General features: G+C 37.0%; 1 protein-coding gene across 6 annotated transcripts in view; it reads right to left on the reverse strand.

Moving 5' to 3' along the window:
- The window catches only part of rasal2 (RAS protein activator like 2), a 92,215-nt gene that overhangs the window by 34,397 nt on the left and 32,445 nt on the right, over positions 1-25,373 (reverse strand). For 4 of the 6 annotated variants that reach the window (XM_051880666.1, XM_051880645.1, XM_051880654.1 and 1 more), the window contains exons 2-3: positions 15,302-15,429; positions 12,308-12,434 (exon numbers count right to left, since the gene is read on the reverse strand). In XM_051880666.1, coding sequence (XP_051736626.1) covers positions 12,308-12,434; positions 15,302-15,429 — 255 coding nt within the window. Of the gene's footprint in view, positions 1-403; positions 836-7,404; positions 7,542-12,307; positions 12,435-15,301; positions 15,430-25,373 lie in introns of those variants that run through there. The other 2 variants (XM_051880682.1, XM_051880675.1) reach the window with 2 other exon arrangements.

Below are 25,373 nucleotides of genomic sequence, written 5' to 3' on the forward strand. Positions count from 1 at the left end.
TGCAGTGCCGAACTTGACTAACCGCACCAATCCCTATGACTAAGCACAGTGGTACTTATATATTACGATCTTGGCACTAGCAACACAAGATCATGGGGTCAAATCCCAGTAATTGCACATAGTGATAAAACAATGCACTTTACGTCACTTTGGATAAAAGCTAGATGCATAAACGTGAGTAAATGCAAATCAAAAATCAGTAAAACACCACCTCGCTTCGCCTCTGAATGTACACGGACAACTTATCAAACGGGAAATGACTTCTAACAGCATATTCAACCCAACTTCAATCATTATGGATTTTTTAATGACCCTCCAGTCTGAGAGCAGGACGATAACTTAATTTATTAAAGTTAATCTAATAACACGCAGCTGAGAAAGAGGAAGAGAGCGAGCAAGATACCTCTATCACAGCTGTTGCCCATCACCTGCTGAATAAATGGAGCTGGTCACCATTGGATTGGCTGGAGAGTGACCATCACCCTCGTCCAATGAGCTTGAGCGCTTTCCCCTTAATTGTCCATCACTCTGAGAGAGATTCCGCAGCATTGATAAACTGCAGCCTCTTCATTGTCCTGCTGTGGCTCACTGCCACATCTTACTGTCTTCCTCTCTCTCCGTACCAGCACTCCAAGCGCTCTCCCTCAAAGACTGAAACGTCCTCTGCTAAACCTCTCTCTCTCCCGTCTCAGTCCATCCTCTTCTCTCTATTCGTATCTCTGGGCAGCAATCCTACTTCTCACTTTATCAGCCTCTTCCCTTTCTCTTTTTTGGCAGACCAGCGGAAGAGATTTTACCGCATTTACTCAATCAATCGCTGTAACCTCACTCCTCTGTTCCTCTCAGCAGAACTGCAAGCACTTCCCATCCCTCTCTCTCTCTCTCCTCTCTCTCATTTGCTTGTTCTCCCCCTCCTCGGCGCATCTGGCTCCGTCCGCCTGCTGCAGCCTTGCACATTAGGAAAAACCAAGAGGCGCTCTTTGCCTCGAGACTTTTGTTTTCGTACTTCATGTGGGACACTGCTCTGGAGGCTTGTGCTGTGCATGTGAATTCGTGTCATTGGCATGAGGTGTGTTTTAGAGGTCGTTAAAGAATAGAGAAGTAGCAGAATAAATAGGAAACACAAGCATGTGTCAGATTACACAGGTCAAAGCATGTTAGCTATTAGCTGGACGTGACTGCATGTGGACTGAAAACTGAAAGGGTATGGTGCACGACTTCATGTGCTATATTTAGCATGTCCTTCAAAATCCTTTTTAAATCAAATAAAGCAATATCAGCTGCTATCAGGAGACTGGGATCAGGAAATGATGCAAGCCAGACTCAAACTAAGGCTGCCCACATTAGCACAACTCAAGATATTGGAGTGTGCAGTGGTGGACAGTAACAAATTATTTTTACTTAGTTACTGTACTTAAGTACATTTTCAAGTATCTGTACTTCATCAGAGTATTTTAATTTTGTATTATTTTCTTCCTTGCAGATCAATAAATATGAATTGCCTGCATAATATTCCTTATTGGCTATTGCTAGTACATTAAAAATCAAGTACTTGTGTACTTCTACTCAAGTAAAATTGAAAAGGAGTAATATTTTATTAGGGTATCTGTACTTTTACTCAAGTTCTTGATTTGTGTATTTCATCCACCACTGGGAGTATATGTACTAACTGCTACGTAAAATCTACAATGTAAAGAAATAAAGTTACTTAACATGACCCAATGGCATTGCATAGTTTGGGAAAAATAAAATAAAATAAAAACAAAAATAACCAATGATAAACAATGGTTTAAATGCATTATACTGCAATAAAGGTCATGGTGAATAAATGACGTTCACTTCATCATCATAAACCTGTTGAGATCTTTACACCGCAGACATTCAAAGTGCCTAAGTGCCTCTATTATGCTTTTTTGAATATTAGGCCTACCTTTCACGCAGTATTAATACAGCTGTTTGTGAATGTAGAAGGTCTGCAAAGTTTTAAAGATTAAAATGCACGACATATCAAGTTATTGTCTCCTAAAAGAAAGAACTGATTCTGAACTGCTGAAACGAGTTGTCAGCAATTCCAGTCTCACTTCCTGTTACATACCTACATAACAATGTAACAAATTTGCATAATGCCAGCCTATGGTCTTCATTGGCTGCCCGCGAACAATGTCTACTTTGACCCGCCCTCAAACACTGTAGTTGTAGCTGGGACCTGGAAGAGTTTGGTTCGTCTTGTTGACATGTCAAGATGACGCTAGTTGTGTCTCAAATAAACTACACACTATGCTCTCAAGGTTATTTTGACATTCAACATTGGAGTCTGGTTGCCTCTCCCCCTCTGCAACGTAACTGAAGCTACGACAGTTGAGTCAAAGACTATAGATTTAGAAAGACGGTTCACTTCTATTAGTTATGAATTGGAGAAACTGCAACGCACAATATGGCGGAATAAGTCCCGCCTTCTAAGTAAAAGATCCAATCGCTGATTGATGAAGTTATTGAGTCACCGCAGCTGCTGTTAGAAGCTCCAGTTTCCATAAAAACCTGAGACTCGCGCTTAGGACTGCACATGCGCATTGGCTCGACTAGCCTGAAAAATAAGCTTTTTTAATTATTATGCTATTTGAGCACAAGAAGCAACATTTATGGGACAGTTCATGTCAGATTTTGTTGCTGATTTGAAATATGTTATTTAATTGTGAGTTCGCCAAGCAGTTTATGAGATTTCAGGATTTCCCCCATTCAAATAGATAGGACTTGGTCTTGGATGCCCGAAATAGCTGCCCGGAGGCATTGCAAATATGGTTGCCTAAACAACTAAAATTTTACCCTCCCCAACCCAAAACATAGTATAAAAAACACCTTTTGATGATAGTCTTAAAAGTGCTATAGCAAAAATGTTCACTGCTTAGCAATGCAAAGAGAGACCAACTTAGGTCTCAATCCAAAGCTGTGTGAATCTTTGTACACTGTGTCAGCCCCAAAAAAGCAGGCAGCGTGGACAAACCAGCTATTCTAAGTGACTACACATTCATTTAGTTCCCTTAAATCACAGCTATTACATCACACCTAGAATTATTCCTGTCTCTCTCATTCTCTGTAACTCTCAGCCCATCCATCTCCTCACTATGCGCAGCCCAAGGTCAGACTGCCCCTGACTGTCCTCTGTCCCCTGGCGTCAGAGTCGACAGGTCTCCCTGTCAGCCCCTCAGCCCCTCCAGCACAGCGTAGTGTCTCTCCTTCTCTCCTGCCCTGCAGGCTGCAACTGCCCCTGTAAATCCACTTACTGCATTGATTTGGCCCAGCCCTTCCTCAGATCAATACAGCGCTGAAGATAACAGAGGGGTTAAAATGAACACAGCAAGACCTGAAACAAGGACCCAGGCTGTAATTAGAAGTGATGCGGGTGTTCTGGTGTTGGTGGATAGGGGGTGGGGGATGGTGAGAAAGGGTGATCCTTAGTTAGAGCAACACCGTATTGCCTTTTATTGCCCTCTGAGATGGCCAATCAAACGGTGGTAAAATGCCATTTGGAGGGTGTAAATGAATCAATACGGATTTAGCTGATAAAAAAAGACTATGATTTTGCCACAATGCTTTTTCTAGAGCCGAACTCCCTGCAACATTAAGCATAACAGCACTAATACTATCCATCATTCTCTGCATGGATGAGAAGACCATCATTAAATATACTGATATATGGATGCATTGTAGGGGAGACACTGGGAAACTAGGTTTTTACAATTTCTGGGTGGAGATTGTCTGTGCATTGTGCAAAACTCGAAGCCATAATGCTAGGGTGGTTAGGTCTCTCCTTCATTGTGAGTCTCAGATTTTTTCAGCCATTTCATCGTCCACCAACCACAGAAAAAAAAAAAAAAAAAAAAAAAAAGGCAAGAAAACGGGTCAACTTGGCTTTCCAACATTCACTGGCCTCAATTTAAGTATATAAATTTAATTGTATTTAAACTGTAATATAATGTAACATTATGGGCCCTATTTTAACGATCTAAGTGCATGGTCTAAAGCGCACGGCGCAAGTGCACTTAGGGCGTGTCCGAATCCACGGGGAAAATGGCTGGCGTGCCCGGCGCATGGTCTAAAAGGGTTGTCCCTATTCTCTTAATGAGTAATGGGTGTGTTTTGGGCGCAACATGCAATAAACCAATCAGAGTCTCATCTCCCATTCCCATTAAAAGCCAGTTGCGCCATAGCGGATTCGCTATTTACATGGCGGAATTTGCAAGCGGAAAAACGGAACGCTTCTCTAGCGAGGAAACAGATCTGCTCATGCGCGAGGTTAAAGCGCGCAATCAGACCATCTACAGGACAAGCTGGATTCCACCAAAGCATTTTTATCTTTATGCACACAATAATAATCTTTTACATTGTAATCCTTTTACTTTTAATATTTAGCATGTTTGTGTGCTGCTGTCCGTCCCTGTGTGTGTAATAAGCAGAGTGTATGCACGTTGTGCACATGCCTATAGGCACATATTACCAACATGCTCTTTAAATAACAAAACAAATATTGTGCCATTGACTTTAGACCAGATTTTTGTTGGTCAATGGCGCAGTCTATTTCAGTTGCCTCAAAATAGCAATGCGCCAACAATGCGCCTGAACACACCTCGTTTTCAGACCAGCACGCTCATGGGCACACAAATGGGCGCAAATGCACTTGCTATTTAAACAATGTGGCGCAGGACGTGAAAATTATAAAATTATATTATATATATATATATATATATATATATTATATATATATATTATTCTTTTCTTGTTGTTGAGCCTTGTTCAAGATTGAGCTTTCCTAATAATTCCTCATTGTCCCAACATGACCAGAAGAACAAGACCTTACAGAAGGAGAAACCTTCTTCAAACTTATCAATACATGTCTGAACAGTATGGAATACATGAAAAGGCTGCTCCACACCATCACAGTAAAGATGATGATACCTGATATGAAATGTGCAGGCCGGGCATTAATTATTCATATTTAGTGGAACAGCAGAGGCAACAGCGAAGTGGAGCAAAGCTCTATGCTTTCGCCACACGCAACTGCAGCATTTCTCTGCATCATTATGCTCAGAGACTGTAAAGCTATGGGAAAATCCTGTACAAAAGCCACTGCAAAATGTAGGAGTTTTAGTCAGTTAGTGGAAACCACTGTGCCCGGACAGGATTTACTCAGAACTACTTTTTATCCATCAGCCTGTTATCCCCAATGATTGTTTTTTTCTTTTTAGCTAGATATCCAAAAGCATTTTAGGAGAGGTTATATTTCTTTTTATTGCTGGGTTTACGATACTTCAAACTTTTGTTTGTGGTGCTAAAATATATTAACAGATTGATGGCGCAACAGAACACTTCCAGAAGTGTTTGCTGACTAAGACTAGTAATTTCTCTCTTGCCCTGCCATTTCAGTTCAGGTTGGTGCACCTTAAATACCACTGCTCTTGAGAATGTGTAATCTAATGAAACAAGTGCAAACAGAAGCACAACAGTGTATCTATTCTCTTCCTTTCCTGATGACAAGACTTCTTTCACTATTTACTTTTCCATCTATCTGTTTCCATGTAATTCCAAATGTCTGGAATGTAGTGATTTCACAACTCTAAGCTGTGACACTGGAGACACGAAGTACATCCACTCTTACACTCAGCAGACAGGTGTGGCGCACTATGTTAAAATCCTTGCAACTCACAGAACTTGCATTGTTTTAGTTTATGACGCCTCAGAATCTAAATGTCAAACAGGTTTGGTTAAAAATGGCGGAAACCCACAGACAGGTATTTCAAGTTTAATATCAGGTGTTAAAAGAGTGGTGAGGTTTAAACAAGGGTCATACGGTGTACACACTTCCTTTCCACTTACAACACTTAGGCCTACATACACAACAGAGCAAATATTATGTGATGACTGTCATGTTTCGATGATGCTATTCAAAGTGTCCAGAGCCACAAAGCAAGTTTCAGGACTCAGTGGCAGCCTAAAAATCTTGTTAGACGTGGGCAGGGCAATGAACAACAAAGATTGAATGACTCCAAGCAGGAGTTTACATCCAAATAACATTTTCCATGACAACCCTATTTCAATATGCTTTAGGAATCTCAAATCCGGAGGGAGTTTGAATGATATTTATAATTGAAAACTCATGGCAATGGCACTCATGCATTTTCCTTTTGGCATGCAAAACTATTGGAAGGTCTCTTCACCAATTAAAAAATTGGTGGCATTTCTAAGAAAGCAATCTCTTTGTGACCACAGCTTACTCTAAATCTTATCCATTCCATTCCATAATAAATAAATAAATATCATATATATATATATATATATATATGTACTTTTATAACTACTTATTAATTAATATAGTTCAAATTCAGGGTGTTGTGCTGTGATTAATCCCATAGATAGAGGACATTAAAAGGGCAAATAAATAAATAACAGCAGTGGACGCCATGAGGGGTGACCGTTAATGAAGGATAGAGGTGCAGGCAAGCGGAAGAATCGATGCTTTCTTCTAATGTTCTTCTAAAAGCACGATGACAACGAGCCATTGTTAATCCAAATTAGGCTCTAGTTAAACCGAACAATGAAAATGTCCATTTTTAAAACCAGACCCCTTAAAAATGAGGATTGAGTTAAGGAATTTAACATTTCTGCTTTCAATTCCTCTTAACGATTCTGGTTCCACTAACGATTCTTTTAGCACTTCATATTTCATTCATGTATTTTTATAAAACACTACTGATTAAAGTATTACAAGCTTTAAATACAACATAAAACAGTAACAATTTATGGTTTAAAACGACGATATAAATAACTACATGCGATTCAGTATGCTAGTAACCTCTCTGAATGATTCAATTAGTGAATCATATTCTGAACCGACTCAAAAGCTCGGGAGACGGGCTACTTCGGTTGGCCTGTGTATTAGTGATTCACTACAAAGAACCGACTCATAAGAATCATTCGTTGGCGAATCGGACTACACTAGTCACGTTGTATGTTTCAAACACTAGATTCAGAGTATTTTAATACGATGTTCCCTCCGAAACGGCGGGAAAACAAATGTTCATAAAATGTCCACATCATGAAATCCAAAAATAATCGCTTATCGGTTGCGAATCGTAAACAGAAACGTAATTAGATTCGGTTACAACGGTGAAGAAGTTTCAACTTCAGACAACTGTTGAATACACACTACATCGTCAATAGGCTGCATTAAAGAGGAAAATAAAAACAAGGGTGGAAATCTTAAAATGTAGTGCTCGAAAAGCATGGAGAAATAAATATCCTTAGTAGAAGACCAAAAGAACAATATGCGGCGGCAATTCAACTCACTCTTAAAACTAACTGCCGTGTGGCTCCACAACCGGTGAATATAAAGTGCTTCGGAAAACATACCTATAAATTCCATTGTTGATATCGATCCCGCAAATCAGTTATAGTCACATCCCTCCTCGAAAACAAAATGAAACAATCCCAGAGAGCAGATGAGCCGAGCCGGTGTTTAGTGAGTGAAGTCTCTCACACCCCCTTCACTGACTGAGGAATGCAGTAAAGCCTGAGCCTGATCCAGTCAAACCCACTACGTTTTTCTCCGTCTATTGAAAAATCACAACAATGGCTGTCCTTTCTGAGGATCCTTTAATTTATAGACGACTGCACACTGTCCATCTTCAGACACAAGTTACCAGAAACGTACTTATACTATACTACTAACGATAAACACATACAGTACATAAATACACATATTCTTTATTTTCAGTTATTATTCACTTTCATTGTATGGGAAAAAAAGATACAAGGATTAGGATGACAGTCCCTAACATCTCATTTTGTGATCCATATAAGAAATAGTCATAATAAATATAGCATTGACCATGATAATCAACATGACCAGAAATTTAAAGTATGGTTGCACTATTGTATTTCACTGATTGTGTAACACAAGTAAGACATTTCACCTGTTACATGCGTGAGAAAGGACCGGAAACTCTCAGTAGTGAATAACAATATAGTGGAATGAATGGGGGAAGTGAAGCAGCTGGATGTACAACTCGACTCATTTTTCTGAGCAACAGCACTGTGTTGAATGCTATTTCATACTGAAGTTGTATTCAAAACAACAAGTCACATAAATCAACAGAGCCTAATGTCATAAGAAAGCAGAAAAATACTGTAACTAGAGTAGCATTTTCAAAAGACAAAAAGTAAATGAAATTTGGTTGAGTGTAAAATATTATAGATAGTTAACCCTCAGAGAACTGCAGTTTAAATCGACTAAATAATGCATATGTTTCACTTAATAAGGGTTGAAGCTACATATAACAGCAGCTCACGTGTGAAATGTATCATAGCAACAAGTCTGGCAGAGAAATAATTGCAATTTGAATCTCCCAGCATGCCAAAGTCACACAATATGGTCACTGCCGACTGGCATCATTGCTGTGTTAGATCAAATTTTGCAATCTTCAGGTATTTGATCTGTAGTTTTCCCTTGCCATTCTAAGGAAATTTAGTGATAATACTGCAACATTGCATAAAAATGTATAAAATATGAGACAATTTACAGAATCAGAATGTTGCAGAAATGCATACTTGGTGATTAACAATTTTTAAAATGTTACTCACACAACAGAGTCGATTCAATAAATCAGAGATAAACTACTTCAAATGATTTTCAACACAGAGATTAAACTTTATGCGCAGATGAACAGACTGAAGCTTCTGTCTTCTAGCGCAGTGGAAAAGCTTTATAGAGGTCAAGGCAACTGCACTCCAAGCCTATAACTATGTATTTGGAGTTATTTTACAGGGGAGTCTGTGAGGTGAAGGGATGTTACAGGATCCTGATACTTTACAGAATGACAGAGGAATGCTCTGGGATGAACATATCCGAATTTCAGCCTTCTAACTTGCTGGGAAGGTTTTGAGAAAGTTAAAGCAAACTCTATATTCCTATGTGGTGAAATTTTGTAATCCTAATAAAGGCCCAGCATTGCAATTTTGTTGTTTTACTCTACTCTAAAATTCACCCCAAAACAAAATATGCACAAACATTATGAGTTTTTTTTTTTTTTTTTTTAGAAATGATGGTTTCCTAAAAACATGGTCAAGGAGAAAAATGCAACATGAGAAAAATGACGTTGGCAATCACAATTTAGTTTGCAATGAAAGAAGACCAAACGCAGTTCATTATGCAAATATTACAATGACTATAATCTTAAAGAGCAGATAATAATATTTAATTCCTTCCCCCCAGAGCAAAACAAAGAAATTCGGCTATCAAACATACTAGTAGCACTTTTTCTTGCCCTAAATATGCCAGGAAGTTCTTTTGATCTGCCTCGCCCACCACGTAAAAAGTGAATTTTCCAGGACAGCATGCCCCATGACACTGCTCACGGAACTATTTTCATCCTTTTTATTTCTTTCAATAAAATACTAAACAAAATGTTGCACAGAGACCTTCAGGGAAAACAGACTTGGGGAACAATATTAGTAGATCTGTAAAGCTGAGACATCCTCATCGCCTCAATGCGTATAAATAGCAAAATCAATTGGACATATTATGTAGTGCAACAATATAATGAGGCGCATTTCATCTACCAAAATAGATATCCATTATTCTATTTTAGTCTATTAAATGCTTCATTACTTTTACCACAGAGGTACATTTGGATGTTATTATTTCAAATATTGAATTTGAAAGGGATAGTTCATCTAATAATTCAAATTTCGTCATCATATACTACCCTCTTTTAGTTCTACAACTTAAGTTTTCTGTGAAAAACACAAGATAAAATGTCTTTTTTGTTCATACAATGTACGTCAATAGGGTCTAATGTTGTTTTGGACCCCATTTACTTTCATTGTACAGATAAAAACCGTACAATGTCTTCTTTTGTGTTTTTTTAGCGAACCTTTTAAATCAGATTTTCTCCTTGTTACAATAGTGTGTGTATGTGAGAAAAATGAAAACCAACATCACCAATCCAAACATGGTTTATAAATATCTCTATTTGCTATGTAAGAGAAGTCAGAAACTCATCGTCTTGACAACTGTGAGAAAGACGGATCTGAAGCTTCAGTAAGTGATATCTCTCTCCTCATTGCAACAACAACAACAACAACAAAAAAAAGTATGATTCACAGATCAAAACCATACAAACTAAAACCCACATATGATCTCACTAAATTTTTGTTGCTGTGAATCTAACAGCCTCTCGAGACTCAACCTGTTCTGAATGGCCACAGAAATCCAGGACTCTCCCTCACCGCCCCGGCTGCAGAGTGTCTCATTGTCAAACAGAGCGAACATTAACATATAAATAACCCTCTTCTCTCGCTCTCTGAATCTGTGGCGGTGCAGCTTAGGAGGGTCTGCAGAATGAATGACTCTCTTAGTCACAGAGATTTGTGCATTTCTCTGACCGCTGCCTTTAGCAACCGGCCCACTGGGTCAGTGTCCGCACCCCCGCACGTACTGGCGCTGACTGTGAGACCAGTCAGGGGGCAGCTTCAGTTATTGGCCCCCCCAGGCCTGGGAGGGAAAGCAACACTGTCCGGAGAGAGAGACAGAGGGAAAACTAACACATTGACAACAGTGAGTTTTGTTCCATGGAATTACATTCCTCCATACTCCTCCTCGCACAAGCACGCCCGGCCCACGGAGGTCGCGGGATCAAATCTATCCAAACGTACCAAAGCTACTCAAACATAACGAAACGTTATGAGGAAAAAGTGCGGATATGGAGGGATGAATAAGATGGAAATAAAAAGTGAAAGAGAGGGGTGTGAATCATAATTCTTTATTCCCAATTATTTGCTTTCAGAACAGTTTGCACTGGGTAGGGAGCGTCCGTATGACTCAGTTTTCATTAAAGGGATAGTTAATCCAAAAATCAAAATTGTGCAACATTTTCTCATTCTCATGCCATTGAAATTATTTGACTTACTTTCTTCTGTGGAACACAGAAAAATGTCTCATTGTTTATTTAGTCCATACAATGAAATTCAGTGGGGTCCAATGTTGTTCCAATGTTGATTATTTAACAAAAACTTCAAAATATCTTATTTTGTGTTTCACTGATGAAAAAAAAAAAAAAAAAAAAAAAAAAAAAAAAGTCATACAGGTTTGGATCAAGATGAGAGTGAGTAAACACTGACAAAAGCAAGTCTCGTGTACAGTATATGCGTTGAATTATGCATTTGATTTTGTCATACAACTGATCTTTGTTTTTCTGAAATATTTCGCAGTTTTCAGCATGCATATTTTCGCCCCCAGTCTGATGTTTCTCTAAGCCCAGCCTGCGGTGTTGCCTTTTAAATCCACTGCTTTGTTATCCTGATCCTCTGTACTTGTGGCAGTGGATTCAGAGTAATGGCCCTGGTGTTACAAACGCACCGACTGACGTGATTTCGTTTCATTCACCTCATGCTCTGCCTGCTAGTGCGTAAATCTGTGTGCTATAAGCTGCAGTGTGAGCGTGCTTGCTTAACAACATCTTAAAGCTACGGTAAATGCTAAAAGAGTGCCATTTGATCCCCCGGTATAAGCTTCATTTTTGAAACCCTATAGTCAGAACAAAAAAGCCTCATCAAAAGTAACTATAGGTCCTGTTATTGTTTGAATCAGCGTTTCCACACCTTTTGACCAATGTCATTTCCAGTGGTTCATGATTACTGCATAAAGGTTATTAAAATATTTTTTAAATAAACTGCAAAAGAGAAGTTTCTAGCTGATAAAAATTTAGCCTTAGCATAACTAGTATAAAATACATTCAGAAAATGTATTGCTTAAGCCGATAATTATGTTGATCTTACATCTAATAAATGCTAAATATTTTATATTAAAATACTATATTTATACCTCAGAAAATAAAACACAAATTACAGTGAATACTGGCGTCACAATATTGATTGATTATTAACAGCTTAAGCTGATTATGATTTTCATCTTGTCTGACAACTGATACATAGCTGATAATAATATTCTATATTACTCTTGTATCAAATACAACAGTACATTTTAGTTATTATTTGCTAAAAACTACATTTTAAAATGTAACAATTTATTAATGTTATTAATGTTAAATTAAAAATAAACTTTAAGAACTGTTATATGATGCCAAAGGTAATCTAAATGTAAAAATAGGTGGAAATGGACATGAACAATTAAATATATTATCTGATAACCCCATCAAAATTCTGTAACATATTCAGGTTTGTCATAGGAAACTGATTCTATGGTTGTTCTGCCTGAAAGAGTGCATAGTGCAATTTTGCACCACATGGCTCTTACCTAACATGGAGGTTCCCTCTGGTGGATACTCTGAGAACTGTCCTTCAGAGGGCACACTGACTGTCCTTCTCAGGCTGCGGCCCTTTGACGAGGATGCTATGGGGCTTTCATGGACCTCAGATGGCATCTGGGAACAAGTCAGAGGTCAGAGGTCAGTAGGTGCAGGTCACTGGGGTACACATTCTAACAGCGGGTAAGAAAGTCCTTTTCCCTAACATTGCTACTAATTAACTAACTGTTTAAATGAATCTGAAAGCAATCTGTCAATCAGAAACCATTTCAATACATTAAGTGAATTGATTATTCCCTTTCATAACCTCAAGGTGAAATCGGTTGCCCTGCACACAGAGAGTGATGCTGAAACTCAATGCAGAAGAGGACAAATCATTAAACTGCAAAACGAGGCTCTTTAAACGTCTAGACCGGACGCAGTGTTGGGGGGTAACGCATTACAAGTAACTCAAGTTACGTAATCAGATTACTTTTTTCAAGTAACTAGTAAAGTAATGCATTACTTTTAAATTTACAACAAAATATCTAAGTTACTTTTTTCAAATAAGTAACGCAATTTACTTTGTTCTCCCATATATTGACTGACAGCTCTCCTGTCACCATGTTGAGAGAAATCGGGAGTAAGTGCAGAGGCGTTGTGTGCGCTGTGTGAACATGATGGTTATTGTAGACTAGTTCTAGACTAAAGGTGAGCATACATTTACTCCTGTATCCTATTCTTCTGCAATTCAGAATGGCAGCACAGCTGAAATGTTTGTTTGAGCTGCGCCCTCTACTGTACAGGCGTGAATTCCTTCAGCCTGAGGCTTATTTATCTCACTTTTGGTGTGGAAGGGCCTAAAGTTATATTTTGCCAAAAATATAACTTTTTTGTTGTTATAAAAACAAACAAACAAACAAACAAACAGCCCAGATGAGAAAAAAATAATGCAGAAGTAATGTAATGCGTTACTTTCCATAAAAAGCAACTAAGTAACGCAGTTAGTTACTTTTTTAGTGAGTAACGCAGTATTGTAATGCATTACTTTTAAAAGTAACTTTACCCAGCACTGTTCGGACGGGACTAGTTTTCCTTAAGAAGGTCAGGTAAATTTGCTTTGCGATTTTATTCGAATCACAAACATATGTTAATAACTAGGGCTTCCCGCAAATATTCGACTAATCGTTAGTCGACTAGAAGAAGCTTAGTCAACCAAAAATTGTACACTACCAGTCAAAAGTTTGGAAACATTACTATTTTTATGTTTTTGAACAAAGTCTCTTATGCTCATTAAGGCTGCATTTATTTCATAATAAATACAGAAAAAACAATAATATTGTAAAATATTATTACAATTTAAAATTATGGTTTTCTATTTTAATACACTTTAAAGTATAATTTATTTCTGTGATGCAAAGCTGAATTGTCAGCATCATTACTCCAGTCTTCAGTGTCACATGATCCTTCAGAAATCATTCTAATATGCTGATTTGATACTCAGTTATTATCAATGTTGAAAACAGTTGTGTTGCTTAATATTTTTTTGGAACCTGTGATACTTTTTTCAGGATTCATTGATGAATAAAAGGTTAAAAAGAACAGCATTTATTTAAAATATAACAATATAACAATATAAATCTTTACTATCACTTTTTATCAATTTAACACATCCGTGCTGAATAAAGTATTCATTTCTTTCAAAAAAAAGAAAGAAAAAAATTACTGACCCCAAACTTTTGAACAGTAGTGTATATTGTTACAAAAGGCTTCTATTTTAAATAAATGCTGATATTTTTTTTAACCTTTTATTCATCAAAAAATCCTGAAAAAGTATCACAGGTTATAAAACAATATTAAGCAGCACAACTGTTTCCAACATTGATAATAAATCATCATATTAGAATGATTTCTGAAGGATCATGTGACACTGAAGACTGGAGTAATGATGCTGACAATTCAGCTTTGCATCACAGAAATAAATTATGTTTTAAAGTATATTAAATTAGAAAACCATAATTTTAAATTGTAATAATATTTCACAATATTATTGTTTTTTCTGTATTTATTATGAAATAAATGCAGCCTTAATGATAAGAGAATTTGTTCATAAGAGAATTCGTTCAAAAACATTAAAAATTGTAATGTTTCCAAACTTTTGACTGATAGTGTATTAGTCGGTTAGTCGCAGAAAAAAAAATACATCATTCAAAACTGTAAAGTGTCTACTTTTATTTGTGTAAACTCACAATAACAAGAAAACGTTGTGCCTTTTTAAAATAAAGAAAACAATCAGGATGCGCTTTCTGCCGTCTCGGTCTCTGTGAACTTAAGCATGTCAAAAAATAAACCAAAACTCAGTGTACTTGCCTCACAGACGTGAGAAATATATCTATAGAAAGCTTGAAATGTCAAGCAATTGTCAACCAATTCAAGTGGAAAACAAATATTCTTAGATTATGTAATTTGTATGAAACGTGCACACAGTATATGCACATCCATGATGAGTCAGCATCGTCGACTTAATCTCTGCAGCCGAAAACACTAAAAACGGTATCAATAAATTATTAAAATGTTAATACAGTCTCCTTGCTGTTTTTTCATGACACATTCATAATCATTACTTTTGCCTGTGCACTGTGGCAAGCTTCATGTGTGCGTTTGATATAGGCAATTAAAGGCTCATTATTATGATTTAGTTGGCTTATTAATATACACATGCGATTAGTCGACTAATCGCTTAAATAAATGACTACTAGTCGACTACAAAAATCTTTAGTCAAGGACAGCTCTATTAATAGTTCATATGTCATTTGGAAAACTAATCCCATCCAGGTCAATAAATTACATCCGTAAGCAATGCATTTAACCCTCAAAAGGGGAAACGTACAACAAAGCACAAACATCAGCTGCGTGCCTCTCTTTATCCGTCCTTCACGCTTCATTATGAGGGAGAGGAAGAGAGAAGAATGAGGGGATAAAGCATAGGGAAGGAGCGCTCTCACCTCTTCCTCCTTGTTGAGCAGGATGAGCTGGCTATCCGTCAGGATGCAGTACTTCCTCTCCCAAACGCAGGGCTCCGTGAATGGCGACTGTCCGCAGGAGAAGTGGTGGCTGGCCGGCCCTTTCACATCTGTGCACAGGGGACAGAAAAGACACCTCAGAATTGGTTGCCATAAAAAAGGATTGCCACAAAAACAGGCCCTCTTCATTTTAGCAACGATTCTCTTTAGTTTAAAACTTCAGGAATGAGCAACGCTTTTAATGGAACTTCTAAAAATGTGACTATATATTCCCTCACATCTTGCAGAAATAGACATGGGTCCTCAGAGAGGGACAAACTCGCTCCTCTTCTTTATTTAATCACCAGTTTACCTCACAAAAATAGACTCCAGACAATGATGCTGTTCATAAGAAAATGAGTCACATTGGACTCATTAAATGCCACTGTGAACAATCTCTGCTTCACTAGCAGCACCAAACAAACTTGTAAAAACAAGGGCTGTCACCAAAACGGTCCTCCATTGTTTGGACAAACAGTGTCACACAATGGCATAGAGCTTCCAACATTTCTAGGCCATAATCAGTTGTTTTAGAGACATTTTTCTTTGAAAAAAACATGCTACATCATGCACAATAAGACCAGAGAACTGTATTAAGAATAAACATTTTTAAATTTCACCTTTGAAGAGCAAATGTGTAAAGTGTTCTGCACACTGCTGCCTGTAGAGGGCAGCGTTACACTAGTTTACAGTGTTGCTCATGTGCTCCAGCAATCCACCTCTTTTAAAGGAGTCAATCTCAGTGTGGGGGGAAAAATGACACCAGGAAGCTCATAATTCTTTGCATCTCTCTCAGAGCGAACAAACCAACTCTCTTAGGGGCAAACATCTGCTTTCTGAAAGCAAGAACTGAGTGATTAGATGCGTAGGTAGTAACACAGGAAGAGTACATTTTGGGAATGGTCACATACCAGCGAGTGGAAACACTTGTCAGAGAACATTACTGACAAAAAGCCTGACGGTCCTCCTTGTCTATTAGTTGATCATTTAGACCTTCGCTAAGCTTCATCAATCAGTTCTGGCTGACAGTTTTGCTGTACGGTTGACCAGAGCGAGACACAAAAAGAACATGTCAGGATTCAAGGTCAGGGGTCAGCCCGCCCTGATGTCACTCTAGATCAGGCGACTGGGCCAATTGTGGCCGTACTCGAGTTTTTCCCAGGCCACATGACTAAATTAACACCGCAGAGACGCAGAAGAAAGTGACGCAATGTGTCTCAAGAGGACGGGTGTGACTGCTGCATCCCCGCTTGGTTATTGAACGCAATCGTCTTGCCCCATGAATATGTTCCACATAAGTTATTAGCCTAAAGCAATGTTAGGATGAAAACGCACAAGGGAGAAAGAAAAAACACTGGCTCTTTGAACAACATAAAGATCAGAAGATGGAGCGAACAGAGAACTGATAGAAAGATTGAAAAAGAGCGAAATGACTAAAATAGAGACCTAGAAAAAAAGCCAAGTTGGTGTGAAAAGAGCTTGGTGAAATAGCTAAAAGAAGTGGTCGATATCTTTCATAGTTTTTTTATATAGATATATATCTCAATATTTACTTTTTTTTTTTTTTTTTTTTTTTTTTTAAATCAGATAAACCATTTTAGTCATATAAACCAAAGTTGACAAGAAGATTCAATTGTTTATTGTATAATCTAGTTAAAAATAATCAAGGCATGTTTTTTTTGCTAAATTAAATAAACGGGGAAAAAATCTTTTTAATAATTTCCATTTATACACACACCAGTATTTTTGTTCAAAAGTTTAGTTTTTTTTTTTTTTTTTTTAAAGAAATTATTTTTATTTAGAATTTTTTTTTTTTTTTTACTGAAAATTAATACTTTTGATCCATTTTATGCATCCTTTCTGAATAAAAGTTACAGTAAAGAAATTTGTTATAAAACATTTCCATTTCAAATAAATTCTTTTCTTTTGGATTTTTTATTCAAAGAATCCTGAAAAAAATGTATCTCAGTTTCTACAAGAATATTAGAAATATTTTTGAAATATTAATAAGATTAAAAATGTTAAGCAATCCAACTGTTTTAACTTTGATACTAATAGTTTATTTTATTTAATTTATTTTTTTTGAGCACCAAATCCACATATTATAACGATTTCTGAAGGATCAAATGACACTGAAGACTGGAGTAATGATGCTGAAAATTCAGCTTTGGCATCACAGGAAAAAATTACATTTTAAAATATATTAAAACAGAAAAGAGTTATGTAATAATATTACTGTTTTTACTGTATTTTTGATCAAATAAATGCAGACTTGGTGAGCTTAAGCGAAAATTGCAGACCCCATACTTTTGAATGGTAGCATATTTATGAAAACATTTTAAAGAAAATAGATTAAATAATAAATAAAGTTTTAAAATGATTCTTTGATTCAGACAGATTAAAAAATTAATCAAAATTACCAACTCGTTTAATGTTGCTTTTGCTATTAAACATTGAATCAGAAGTTATTAGGATTCAGTTGGCAACATACACTAACATTTTATGAAAAAAGAAAGTCATACCAGCGAGGAATGACATGAGCATGATTATATGATGACAGAAATGTAATTTTTGGGTGAATTATCCCTTTTAATTATACCAGCCCACCCTAGGTATGAACAAAAGAGGTTGGGAGAGATCGAGCTCAACATTGACAACGAAACAAACTGTTCTTCTATTTACTGCTCTGCAAACAAGCATACAACTGTGTAAACAGACATGTTTTAATGGGTGTTTGGATAAGTGCTGGAAGGCAAACGAGGGAGACTGGCAGTGCTCCACTCAAGACGGCTGTGGAAAGACGGAGGTGAAATGTGTGGGAGTGGAGGGAGCCAGTCCAATCTAAAGCCTGTCTGTTTAAGACGACAGCTCGCGCTCAGCGGCACAGTGGCAGCATATAACATATGGACGGGTGAGATAAAGTGTCTTCTCCAGAGATCTCATATGCCATTAAGAGACGTGTGAAGCTGTTGGGAAAGCAGTTGACAACTCCATCTGATGAAACACAATATCTTCCATAATTATCTACGCATATTGAGACTCCCTAGGCAGGAGAGATTTGAACATAACCCTGTTCAATAACACCAAAACGTGTAAAATCTGCACCACTAGCATACTTGTCTATTTTATATCATACTTGTCTGTGTATCATTATTTAAATCGTTATTTATATTTCATAATAATTATTTAAACTTCATCAGCCAGCATAATTTACTGTGCCACACGGTGGAGCGACTGTCAACGCAGCGCCAGAGGAGATTTATTATTAGGATTTTTAATTGCATCCCGTACAGTTTCATCGCCTCAACATTCTAGTGAGGATGAGGGCTTCACCTGCGCCTGTTCATACCAGCTATGTGCAAATCACTGCTTTTCTCTGGGGAGAGTAAAAGGCCAGTGAACATTGAGGATCAGAGATTTCGCAAAACCAGCAGATGGAACAGCCTCTCAAAAGCCTTTATTCTTGCCTTTGGAAAGAATTCAATAGTGCTTTCAGAGCTCAGAATTCTCATTTACATCTCACTGAAATAGTCTTGATTGCATATGGAAAGCTAGGCATTGCATACATTTATTTAACTTAATTTGTAGCAATATTATGCAAAACTATGACAACTATTTGAGAGCTTTATAAAACCCAGGATAAACCAATATTCTGGGTGAAATGCAAAATACAGGGATATTTCCATGATTTTTTTCAGTCGTTCATGATTGAACAAGTATATCTAAATTCATTCATTAGAGGTTGTTGAGGAAGATTTCCAGTTCTATTTTTAGTACCAATTATTGGAATTAACGGATTTAAATAAATGTATTTATTTGTATACAGACGTCTCCAAAAGAAAAGCCTGAGATTTGATTTGCAGCTCAGGGAGGATTCAGCTTCATGAGCGTCCATAAACTAAACTCATTTCCATGACTTTTAACACTGTATTGCTTGTCTATGGATTTTCCAGGCCTGGGAATGAATATTTTCAAACGCTCCCCTAATATTTCCAGGTTTTCCATGATTATGGGAACCCTGAATGTAAGCTCTATCAACAGCATCTTGGGCACAGTGCCAATTACCGTAATTCTGAAATATCCATCAGTTTCTAAAAACAAATACTTGCAGCAATGAACTTCTAAGTACACAAATATAAGCACATAAAACATTATTTGATCTTTACTGGTGTCTAAGTGGTTTTTAAAATGATAGTTCACACAAAAATGAAAATTCTATCATTTACTCGCCCCAAACCTGAATGAATTTCTTTGTTCTTTGTTCTGCTGAACACAAAGGAAGATATTTGGAAGAATGTTTGTAACCAAGCAGATCTCGCCCCCCATTGACTACCATAGTATTTTTTTTCCTACTATGGTAGTCAATGGAGGGCAAGATCTGCTTGGTTACAAACATTCTTCTAAATATCTTCCTTTGTGTTCAGCAGAACAAAGAAATTTATACAGGTTTGGAACAACCTGAGGGTGAGTAAATGATTCATTTTTGGGTGAACTATCCCTTTAACCAGGAGGCTGGGGCCCACTAGAGAGCATCAGCAAACTTTCAAGGGGACCTCATTTAAAATAAGACAAAACAAGCATTAAATTAAGCTAAAACAGCTAAAAATCAAGATATTTCTTATTTTAATTCACCCTTCTTTGAAAAAACAGGGTTCCCCAAGTCTTGAAAAACCTTGATGTGAGGATGTCAAATTTTAAAAGTGTGATTTCTAGATCTGGAAAAGTCATGTAAATTACTGAAAGCCAAGATAAAAAAAAAATTATCCTGACTATAAAAATAGAGTAAAAATGTGTTAAAAAATCCTTATCCTTATCCAAGTTTAAGCCTCAAAAAGGTTGAGAACCACTGGTCTAAATCATGCTCATGCTACTTTTCTACATGGATGAACGTGAATGGGAAAAATGATCTTCAAACGCATATTTAAAACAGTTCAGTGTTTCAACGTTAATATTATAAAGTGATGAGAATACTTTTTGTGTGCCAAAAAAACAAAATAACGACTTTATTCAACAATATCTAGTGATGAGCGATTTCAAAACACTGCTTCATGAAGCTTCGAAGCTTTACGAATCTTTTGTTTTGAATCATTGGGAGAGAGCATCAAAAATCACGTGATTTCAGTAAACGAGGCTTTGTTACGTCATAAGTGTTTCGAAATTTTTTAATAGTTCACGTGACTTTGGCAGTTTGATATGCGCTCCAAACCTTTGATTCAAAAAAAGAGATTTGTAAAGCTTCGAAGCTTCATGAAGCAGTGTTCTGAAATCGCCCATCACTTGATATTGTTGAATAAAGTCGTTATTTTTTTAGGCGCACAAAAAGTATACTTGTCACTTTATAATATTAAGGTTGAAACACTGAACCGTTTTAAATATGTCTTTAGTAGCTTTCTGGGTACTGAAAAAGGAAATGATCTTGTTGGCAATACAGGCCTCACTGAGCCATCGAATTTCATCAAAAATATCTTAATTTGTGTTCCAAAGATGAATGAAGGTCTTATGGTTGTGGAACGACATGAGGGTGAGTAATAACTGACAGAACTTTCATTTTTGGATGAACTAACCCTTTAAGTTGTATTTAACCAGGAATATGCCTTTAAAAGTAATAGCAAAACAACTAGAGTAACCCTAGTCCAATGAGAAGGTAAAACATTTAACACTTGCTAATCACTGTGATCTTCTGCTAAATATAGCAGAAGTATATAAAGACCCCTCCCTGGGGTGTCTGGGCAAGGGAACATATAGTTAAATCTAGTGTGAAAGTCACATCTGCCCTAACAAAGTCCTTCAAAAAGTCCTGTTACATAACCTTTGCAGAAACTCATTTCAACACAAATGTTATTTCTGCAGAGTTCAGCATGTCCATCATCCTCATTCGAACTCATCTTTCACTCCAAATATTCCCTAGATCAAAGTGCAGCGTCAGCAATGACAGAGTACATGCAAAGGATGTTACCCAACATGCTCTGTGAAAGGGGACGGCAGCTCTGAAGTGAGAAAACATACTAATCAAGCCCTGAAATGACAGATGGGTCGGTTAAAATGTCAAGAGGCAAGGGGATTAAACCCCTCACAAAATAGGCAGTATATCTTTATCTAAACTAATTTATTGCCATAGTATTTCATAGGAAAGACATGAAAAAAAAATACACCAGAGAGAACTAACACTTCTCTGGAAGGGAAACGCAACCACAGAACCAAAGGCTAGATCAGTTCACCACAGCAGAGAAACACAAAATGACAGACACAAATGAAGCCATTCCTCTGAATAAGGATGTGCAAAACTACATATTTTCAAAATGACTATTCATGGGTTCCTTGAATGACTAGTCGACTAATCTGTGTTCCAGGTTCACCTGACACCAATCGAACATGTTTCTTAGGGTGTTGTAGCAGCTAGAAGTAGTATGGAATGGAACGGAACAAATGTTTTATGACCTGTTTTGAAAAATATGGACTACTTTTAACTTGACGCACCATATTAAAATTGCAAAGCTTGGAATAACAGAAAAAAGTGTGAGATGTGGTGCAACAGCCAAACAAAAGTCTGGCTAATCATGACCCATCCCTACGACTACAGCAAATTAAAAAATGTGAACATCATACCCTGGCTTCTGAGCTGATAATTTTGGCTTTCAAGATCCACACTGATCCATGAGGGCAATTCTTTTAACAGCAGTGAGCCGTGGTGTGTAGAAAGACACCTGGGCTCCAGAAAGGGTGTAATAAGACAGTAACCATGTGGGTGTCCTGGAAATGGTCCTATACGTGCTCCCATATGTTTGTTTGTGCAGCAGCACAGCATGAAAACAATTACTGCAGGGTGGCTGCCAGCTGATCCAAGAGCTGCCAGTTTGTGACCCCGTAATGGAGCTGGACCCCACAAATAACCAAGAGGTCAGCAAAAGTTCAGATAGACTAGCAGGAAGTGAGCGTGCATTTGTTAAAATGAAAGCTCCATGTATGATTCACAATGATGATGTGATATGTTTGATATTATCACGTTTGTGTGACATCTGAGGTAATAGTTAAGCAATAGATTGTGTGTGTGCATGAAAGTATGAAAATGGTAAAACAGAGGAGTCAAGCAAGTGTTGCATCTGCATATGTGGTACACCATGTTCTTCACATCATAATATGTGCAAGAGCAACTTGGCAAGCAGTCATGTCACAAGCAGATCAAACATCGGTGAGGAACATGTGTGTGACACTGACCCAAAGTACATCTCTATGATCACAGACACCCACTGAGGCCCAGACCAGCCTCGCATGTGTCTGGTGAAGGGTAATCCTAACCCCTGCAGCCCTGCCTGGAATGTCTTCAGCTGAAGGAGAGGTCATACCACCTGTCCAGGATGAGGTTACAGACGAGGGAATGCCTGGGACCGCTAATCACTGCCAACATGGAGAAAACTTAACCGGCTCCTGCTTTTAAAACACCACTTTGTCAAGAAACTATATACAGGAAGCCCTGTCTTGCACATTACTATAATATTAAAGGTTACAATTAACAAGAGCCCAAACTATTCAATCAACACTCAAATAAAAAAATTTGCACATAAGGCAGGTTTTGCATGAACTTCTAAATCTAATATTATTATTCAATTATTTGAAATATGTTAATTTACACAGTTAACTTGTTTTCATGACAAATTTATTTAAACATACAGTATATTAAATAATAAGACATTACTAACAGGTAAAGTAAATATAATGAATATATATGCTAATATAGTGCATATATTTAGTGAAATGCTCCCATCTAGAGTTCATTTCTCTGGTGAAATAACATGCTGTGGACACTGAATGACTTGCCTGAGGTAAATGTAATGCTACGTGAGATATTATTCTCAAGCTATTTTATTGATGTCTTTCTGCAGTTGAAACACTGGTTGAGAGATTATATGTAAACATATATGCATAGATCGCCTGTTCTTCTGCGCTTTTTACTGGTAGCAAACAGCACTGCATTACCACATGTGCCCCCTTCTGGATTGGAGTGTGAATCGCCTGTGACTGACTGTAATCGTCGTCTGACTGTATGAACCGAATACATGTACCGTTATATAGTTCACCTGAAACTTTACACTCTTTACTCAGCCTCATGTTGTACACTATTTACTCACCCATGACTGACCTTCCTCTGTGGAACATAAAGGTGAACTTCTGAAGAACTGTTTAATGCCATATAAATTAACGTAAATGGCAATGTGTGCTTTGCTATCAAACTCCAAAATGGCAAAAAGCACAATAATACTGGCCCATATGACTTATCTTCTATATTCCAAGTCATCTGAAGTCAAACGATGGCGTAGACATTGTGACTAATAGACCAAACGTTGTCATTTTGTCATTGAAAAACCGACCCTATGCACTATGCTATATTATGAGTTTTAAATGGTTTTAATATCTTTGAAGATGGTCTAATAATGCGGTTCATGGATTATTGCCCATAGAATGTGCCACTTCCGATATTTTGCCGGTTGATCAACACGGGCAAAGTGCATCTAGGAATCTTGACAGCCCTATTTGACATCATTTTTAAAGTACATTCCTTTAAATGCTGCTGTTCATGCTTTTATGTATGATTTATAATAGTTGTTAACTCAAGACTAGATATCAATTAATCTAAATAAGTAGTGTCAGATGTTACATTATACACGTCAACCATTGTTTTTTTTTGTTGCAAACATGGTTCATACAGTTGAGCGATTCACAAACACTTTACGAGCCTATTTGATTGTTTGAGCACAAATGGAAAAACATTGCTTCTCTTGTGTTTTCTCATGACAAACCACTCTGTAAAAGTGGTTCTTAGCATATTGTGGAAATATGAGGAAAGCAGAAGTGCAATGAAGTGAGGCAACAGAGAAGCATTAGCTGTTGCAGAACTAAAATACGGATGTTGATGGTGTGGCGTCTTTATACAATTACTAAGGACAAGAAATCTGTGTTGCACTATATTCTAGTCCTTACTACACGGTTAGACATTTATGTAATTTGTACAGTTATTTACTATATATATCGCCCAGTATAATTCTGGAAATTCTCTTTACAGTAAATAACTGATTCCCTTTTCAATTAACTATATGTTCCCTTGCCCAAATTTTCTGTGACGTCAAAACACCACTTACAGAGGTTTACTGTATTTTTTAAAATTGCTGTATATGGGTCATTGACGAATAAGGTTTTTAAAAGTGTAAAAAAAAAAAAAAAAAAAAAAAAAAAAACCATAATGGAGCTATAATTAATAAGTTTTATTAAGTGTTAACAATGAGATTGTGTTTTTTATAATCAATTAACACTGCTTTTGTCATTTTTTATAAGATGGACAAAATTTGTCACCAAAAAGAGTCTCGTTTTAACCAAAATTTCGGTTTTACCGAATGACAACTCTGGTTATACCGAATGACGATATTTTCAAACAATGCTAACAGGCTGATATCTAGCTAGCAAGCTAAGAAAAGGACAATTAAACATATTTAGTACAAGTTTTTAAAATATTACATCATTTTCCATGTTTTATAGTGGTTGTACCAAACGACCGGATTTTTCGGGACATGTGTACGAGTGAAAACATGAATTTTTCAAATAGTTAAGTGAGTTAGTTGCTTTGCTTCATGACCATGTGGTCCTTTGCAGGTGTCTGAAAGATGTCACAACATGATATTGACCGCATGACTTGAACCGAAATGGTCCCTTTATATTGGTTACTCCAAATGAATTTCATTGATTTCATTTTTCCGGACATTCTTTCTCATAACAAATCAACGACTTCTACACATAATTTTAATACTATTTTGCACTATGTTGATATATGATGATATAAAATCATGCCAGAATAAAAAATATTTATTACATAATAAGATATTTTAATCACAAATGAAATGGCTGTATTGGCCTTTGGACGGTTAAACTGAATGACCTTTTGACACTTTAAATAAATAAATCTTTAAAATACCTTTATATGTAGCAAAATATAATTAAAACCTTTTGGAATTAATAAAAGAGTTCG

The sequence above is a fragment of the Ctenopharyngodon idella genome, chromosome 2 (genome assembly GCF_019924925.1).
Source record: "Ctenopharyngodon idella isolate HZGC_01 chromosome 2, HZGC01, whole genome shotgun sequence".
In the NCBI taxonomy this organism is placed as follows: domain Eukaryota; kingdom Metazoa; phylum Chordata; class Actinopteri; order Cypriniformes; family Xenocyprididae; genus Ctenopharyngodon; species Ctenopharyngodon idella.